Source organism: Corvus brachyrhynchos, unplaced genomic scaffold, assembly GCF_000691975.1.
Source record: "Corvus brachyrhynchos isolate BGI_N302 unplaced genomic scaffold, ASM69197v1 scaffold21, whole genome shotgun sequence".
Lineage (NCBI taxonomy): Eukaryota > Metazoa > Chordata > Aves > Passeriformes > Corvidae > Corvus > Corvus brachyrhynchos.
In genome coordinates, this window is record NW_008236924.1 from 2,195,038 (window position 1) to 2,201,424 (window position 6,387).

Genomic DNA, 6,387 nt, shown 5'->3' on the forward strand with positions numbered 1-6,387 from the left:
GGGGGGTTGGCGTTGGCCGTGCGGGCTGCGGGGCTGTGTGCGGCACACACGGTGCCTCCGGGGACCGCCTTCCCATCCCCAGCGTTACAGCTCTCGGCAAGGGAAGGACGTGCCTGGGAGGACGCGGCTGGTCCCCGGGTGCGTAGCCGGCTTTTCCCTATGGCTTTTCCCCCGTGTGCTGGGGCATAACGAAGCTAAAGCACTAAACCCCGTGTTTGGGAGGCAGGTGGTGTGCAGGGAAGCAAAGGAGCGAGCTGTCAGTGCTTCCGAGGCAGGAGTGCTGTTCCCATTGCGGTTTCGGGTTGGAAAGGCTGGTGCTGTCAGGTGAAAACAGCGCTGTGGTTGCTGCTTCAGTCAGGCGGCTCTGACGTTACTTCTTTAATTGGTAGGAATTGGTGTTGTAGTGAAGCAGGTTAAAAGCCGAGCTGGTAGTGAGATGTGCTGCTTCTTCAGCGGGGCTTATTCGCACACAGAACAGCCCGGTTTGCTGCTTAATGACACTAAGTGACAGCTGTCAGCTCGAGATAGAGACGGGTTATTTGCCCAGCAGAGAAATAGGCAGAGCAGAGTAGACCGTCAAGATCACAGAAGGAATTTCTCAGAAGTGATTCAGTTAACGGAATTCAGCTCTGCACGCTTTTCTTACCTGATCTTTAAAGATCAGAATCACTAAAAACAAAGCAAAAAAAAAAAAAAAAAGGTGGAGTTTTGAGTCAGTCTGTTTGGCAGCTCCCCCAGTTGGTTGGGTCCCTTTTGCACAGCCGAAATGCATCGTGTCACGGGAAGAGAGTGACTCAATTTGAAACATATTCTTAAAAAATAGAGTATTTCTCCCGGTTGTAGTCCTCAGCAGATTTGTCTAGTGGCGTAGTAATTTCTTGCATTTTCGAAATGAGTCTTTGTTGACAGATACCAGGCTTTAGAAACAAAAAGGGGAGATCAGACTAATGAAGTCAGAACAAAGGGAAAGTGTAAAGCCGGCTGCGTGGAGTGATTTTGGATGTAGGGTGCCTGTGTTCTCTGAAGATATTTTTGCCTTACAGATACCAAATAATTTTGATCTTTTGAGGTCCTTTGTTTTGCTAATTCTAGTGAGATAATATTTGTTAAAAGGGAGGTTCCGTGGCTGAACAAGCAAATAGGAAAGAGGCTATTCTGCGTTTGGTTTATTTGTTTTAATTGAGGTGAGCAGCCCAACTTTTATTTGGTCAACGTTTTGAAACACTTGCATTAGTAATCCTCCGTGCTATTCAAGCCAGAAAATTCACAATAGTGGAATAGAATAATTTTATTTTTTTTGGTAGTTACCTGCTAGTAAGTCCTGAAATAAATGCATTTCCTCCAGACAAGCACCCATTTTTTTCCTGACATATGATTGCAGCCATAAAAAAGAAATACATTATCTGCAGAGGTTCAAGTTCAGCTGGAGCTTGAGTTCTTTGTTTTCTTTGCCTTTAGTCTTTGTAAGATAAGTTATTTCTAAATAAAGAGAGTGATATCAGACCTGGGGTTTAAGATTAGAAATTCCTCAATGTCAGTCAGTCACACCAGTCTTGAGGGATGCACTTGACACTGGTGTCTAAGTGGTTGCTGTTTCACAGTATCTTTTTTTGATTGCTTTTTTCACCACTTCTGGTTCTTAGGTGAGACATCTGTATATTTGTGATTTTCACAAGAACTTCATTCAAAGTGTTCGGAACAAAAGGAAGAGGAAGACGAGCGATGATGGAGGTGACTCTCCCGAGCACGACACGGATGTTCCGGAGGTTTGTGGGCTGCTTTGCCAGTTCTTAGCATGTTGAAGTTTTACTTGGATGCTCTCATATATCAGAAAATATTTATATCTTAAATTGCAAGGCCACCGAAGCTGCTGTGGAGTTACTTTCACTTTCCAGGAAGAGTTTTTTTAACGTGTGGTGTCCTGATTCTCTTCCTCATTCCTGTATGAGTTGTTTGCCCCTGTAAAGTTTTCTATAAAAAGAGGTGTGATAAGGTAACTGCACAGCTTTGTGTATGTACAGTTAAAACTGTATTTGATACTAATTTTTTTAAGGACAAAAATAAGTTGTTTTTGGTGGTGTCTGATGCCCCATCATAATTCTTTGTTACCTAACATGCATCATTTTGCAAATACACTACAGAATTCAATAGGTCACTCTCTTTGATTGGGTGTTTGATATCCAGGGATATTGAGCTGCTCCAGATATTTGCATATATGGTATTTTTTTAGCACTATTTAAAACTACCTTTAAATAGTTTGTAACACATTTTTATTTTCAGGAGATAGGCCTGGGGGAAGTTTTCTGTGATAGAGAACTCTAGAATAATCCTTTCTCTGTGCCGTTGCGGGCTGCACTTGCTTCAGTGATGTTTCTGGTAGTGTTGACATGGCAAAAGTTGTGCAGAGGTGGTGTTGGGAGAAGCAGAGCATGGCCACGTCAGCAGAGCCCTCTGCTGGAAATGCCAACCCTATTGGCAAAAAGCCTTTAATTTCTGAAAGGAAAAAAAAAAAGCCACCAAGAGTCATTTGCCAGCAAAGCTGTGCCTTGGTGCAAAGCTTGTGCACACACCTCCTGTGTGGAGGTGTTGAAAGAGTAGCAAGTTTTTGGTATTGAGTTTTTTTTAAGATAACCTGACCTTTTGTTATCACTGTTCATGTTTCCGTTCTGCAAGGTTCTTCCTCAAAACTTTCCTGTTCAAGCTTTGCAGTAGTTGCCAGGGTGATTGCTGAAGACCCAGTTGGCATCTAAAAATGTTGGTGCTGTAGAGCACACAGAATATTTGGTGGCTGAAATCTGAGGGATGCACGTCACCCAGCTGAACAGGGAACTCTGCACTGTGTCAGTTTTAATGTCACTTCCCGCTCTCTTTTCAGCAGAGATTCCTTTTGTCTTTGAAATTTGGCATTTCCCACGTGATCTTCATCTTCCCTGCTGTAACCTTGCCACCACCCCCTTTGCTTTTAAACTGTGCACTTCCTATTTAAGTATTTGAATTTCATTTCATCTTTCTACTCTGTTTTATGTCACAAGCCATTTGTTCAGTGCCTGCTAAATTGTTATTTCATGTGTGAGCTTTTTAAACCTTGTGGGAACAAAAGGTTCCCCTTTGCTTGGCGGTTGCAGAGGTGTAATTGAGAGCAGAAATTGGCCAGCAATTCTGTTGACAGCATGTGAACCAGAACAAAATTTTCTATTTCCCTGAGGCTATTTTGGTCCTTTAGCATTAACAAATACAAAATATACTTAGGTTTGTCAGTAAGACAAGCCGGTGTGGTTCTGAATGCAAGCAAGGAGAAGTCCTGTTGAGGAAGAAGTAGTTATTTTTAGATAAAATAACTACTCATAGAAGCTAAAGGTAGTGCTCATGCCCTCTTCCTCACTTCCAGGTTGACTTGTTCCAGCTCCAGGTGAACACCCTGCGACGTTACAAGAGACATTATAAGTTGCAGACTAGGCCTGGACTCAACAAGGCTCAGCTTGCAGAAGTAAGTGACGACAGCGGTGGGTGTTACCTCTGTTATGAGAAAACTTCTTATCTCCCCTGTTCAAGTGCACGTTTTGTGGACACTCACACCAGTGTGACTCACTGGTACAGACCAAGTACTCTCTGAAAGGTTTCAGGGAATGATGGCAGCAGAAAGCTTCCTGCTTGCTTTCACCTGGGACAGGCTTGGAAGGCATGGACACTGGCTCTTGAAAGCCTGTTTTAGTAACTTGTTTGTCTCTCCTTCCTTTCCTACCCTTTTCGTAGTCAAAATCGGTGCCCTTTAGGGAGCAGAAACAGGACCCAGTTTTCTGTGGCCTGGAGGTTATCTGGGGGTGGCTGCTCAGCTGAAACTCAGACTTAACCCACAAATAGTGTCTTTAAGTGCTCCTGTTAGTTCTTCTTTCTAACACGCACTTGAACTCATTGGAATTGCTTATTATTAAAGGCGGCATCACTGTCCATCGATTCAGATTCTTTATTTCCCTCCCTTGTCCTGATGATTCTGTATTTTAAAAGGATTTTTTCGTAAGGGCCTCTGCTGCTTTCTGACCATATGGGCTCCTTGTTCAGAAAGAACTCTCCGTATCTCTCTGTTATTTGGGCGAGTTGTGCTTGCTATGCTTCTGCTCTGCTCTCTTTCCTGACTTGATCTGAAAAGCATACTGTGGGAAAAATCTTCTCTAAACTTGAAAAAACTGTAGTAGTTACTGATTAGTAGTGAGGTTGATTTTTTTAAGTTGTGGCTTTTACAACTGTCTGCCTAAAACTGCCTGGTTTGCTTTTACTTTTACTTTAAAGAACGAAAACCTGACAGACCAAAAAAAGTCAGCAAGACACTGTCTGTCTTTCTTTCAAAGTCAACCAAGGAATGAATGTACAGAATATAGAGAATGTGCAGTGTAGGGCATGTAGGAGTAAGTTAAACAAAGCAGGATGGGGTTGTTCCTCATTAGCAGTCGTGATTTGTCATATTCTAACTAATCAGTTCGTAGTCTGTCAGCTGCCTCCTGCCATGAAGGACTGCCTGCTTAAGGAATTTACCATGAAGGTACCCAAGAGGAAAGAAAAGATCAATTACTGTGCAGGTGGAAAATAAAGGGAGCCTAATTTAAAGTTGTCACACACTTCCCAGATTTCCTGTGAAGCCTTAGCAGCTTTGACTCTATGCTGGATCCTCATCCAGCTCCCATGCTTGGATCACTGCTGGCTGAGGCTCTTACACTCCTCATACTATCCCACTATAAGGAAAACTCAAGCATCCATAAATCTCCTTGGAGTTACTTATTGCTCAACCTGCATCAAAATCCCATTCTGGATCTGTGTTGGGTATCAAAAAAGAGCTTCTTCCATGTGAGAAGCAGATCTTGTCCAGCTCCAACATGTTTTCTGTATTCACTTTCTGAGGAAAAAGTAGCTAACGTTTCAGGCCTTATGCTATTGTCAGAGAGGGATAGCCCTATCCAAACCCTAACCCTCCCATTTCAAATTACCTGACGTTCCTCTCAGTGAAAACTTAAGAGTCTAAAGGAAATCATTCTGGATAAAACTTGGCTACACGTGGTTCACACAGCAAAGTGCTGCAGTGTTTCTGACACTGTCCTTTAAAACACAGAGGTGCAGGGAAAACTTGCTTGCCAAATAATCTCAGCACAAAATGTCGCTGAGGAGAAGCTGTGCTGCTTTGGCAGGAGGACACTCTGGCTTCCAAATTCCTCTTGTAGGTTGGCTGCAAATCCTGCTGACATAGCAAGGCTCTGCTATGTTCATACACACATTCCAGCTGTAAAGAGAGAGGGAGGTAAATGAGGACTGACAGTTGGAATTGGTGCATGTTTCACTCAAAGGATAATGCACTCAGTGGCCATAAAATTGCTTTTGGAAAGTGAAGAGAAACCCTGTTCTGATCATTTATAGTTTTTAATTCCAGCATTTCTGTCTCTTTACTTTTTGTTCTTCTAGACTGTCAGTCGTCATTTCAGGAATATTCCAGTGAATGAGAAGGAGACACTTGCATATTTCATCTACATGGTGAAGAACAACAAGAGCAGGCTGGACCAGAAATCAGAAGGCAGCAAGCAACTAGATTGAAGATTAACAAGGCTTGGAATAAGAGGGATCTTGAAAGAACATGTGGTATTGTGCATTTTAGGTATATAAAAACTGTTAAAGTATATTGTAAATTTTTTTTTTAAATGCAGTGTCTGGATGACATAAAAAAATATAGACATTCTTATGAGGAGTATTTGAAAACATGTGCCCAGCATGTTTCCGAAGACTTCTTCCCCTCATTTCAAAGTCATATTGGAATAAAGAAATGAGGATAATGGGGAAACCAAATAAACCTGTAGAACTGTGGAGTTTGTCAACTTGGTGTTTTAAACCATTTCTGGAAATCTACATCTCAGTGCAATTCAGATCCCAGATGGAATTTTTTTCACTGAGTTCAGGCTGCATCACAAACCACCATGCAGTTTGTCTTGGTACAGGACCGGAAGAGCAGCAGAGATAAAATTCATTATCGAGGTGCATGGGTCAGAAGTTTGTCTGAAGCTTGCTGCTCACCTACACATGCTCTGTCTTGCCTTGAGTCAGTGCTTCAAGTCCCAAACTTCTACAAATGCTCCAGCTCACCAGATCTACTCCAGTGAACGCTACTTGACCAATATGAAATTGATGTATTTTTTTTGCCATTTTTACCTCCTGACCCCATCCAACACAGATGCCAACCAACTCTCTGCAGTCTCTTTTTCTAATCTCTTTTATTTAAGAACTCACTAATTAAATTTTATGTAAGCATTTAAAAACTTCTGCATTTCTCTGAATGTGGTATTAAGGCCAACACAACCTATTTGCTGGGTCTGATCATGTTGGTAGAAGTGCTTATTTAATAGATTTATG

General features: G+C 42.2%; 2 protein-coding genes across 2 annotated transcripts in view; both read left to right on the forward strand.

The window, feature by feature from the left end:
- The window catches only part of GALNT10 (polypeptide N-acetylgalactosaminyltransferase 10), a 54,791-nt gene extending 48,947 nt beyond the window's left edge, over nt 1-5,844 (forward strand). Inside the window, exons 12-14 of the mRNA XM_017728126.1 lie at nt 1,644-1,766; nt 3,389-3,487; nt 5,449-5,844. The gene's annotated coding sequence lies outside the window, so the exon portion shown is untranslated. The remainder of the gene's footprint in view (nt 1-1,643; nt 1,767-3,388; nt 3,488-5,448) is intronic.
- SAP30L (SAP30 like) lies at nt 1,532-5,844 on the forward strand. The gene is made up of 4 exons (XM_017728040.1): nt 1,532-1,537; nt 1,644-1,766; nt 3,389-3,487; nt 5,449-5,844. Exons 1-4 carry the CDS (start codon nt 1,532-1,534, stop codon nt 5,575-5,577), a joined length of 357 nt encoding a protein of 118 aa, XP_017583529.1. The 3' UTR covers nt 5,578-5,844.
- Nucleotides 5,845-6,387: the final 543 nt, after the last annotated feature.

Excerpts from the sequence above, each read along its gene's own strand:
- SAP30L (XM_017728040.1), top strand. Across the intron at positions 1,767-3,388 it reads ACGACACGGATGTTCCGGAG|GTTGACTTGTTCCAGCTCCA; the intron begins GTTTGTGGGCTG and ends CCTCACTTCCAG. Across the intron at positions 3,488-5,448 it reads ACAAGGCTCAGCTTGCAGAA|ACTGTCAGTCGTCATTTCAG; the intron begins GTAAGTGACGAC and ends TTGTTCTTCTAG.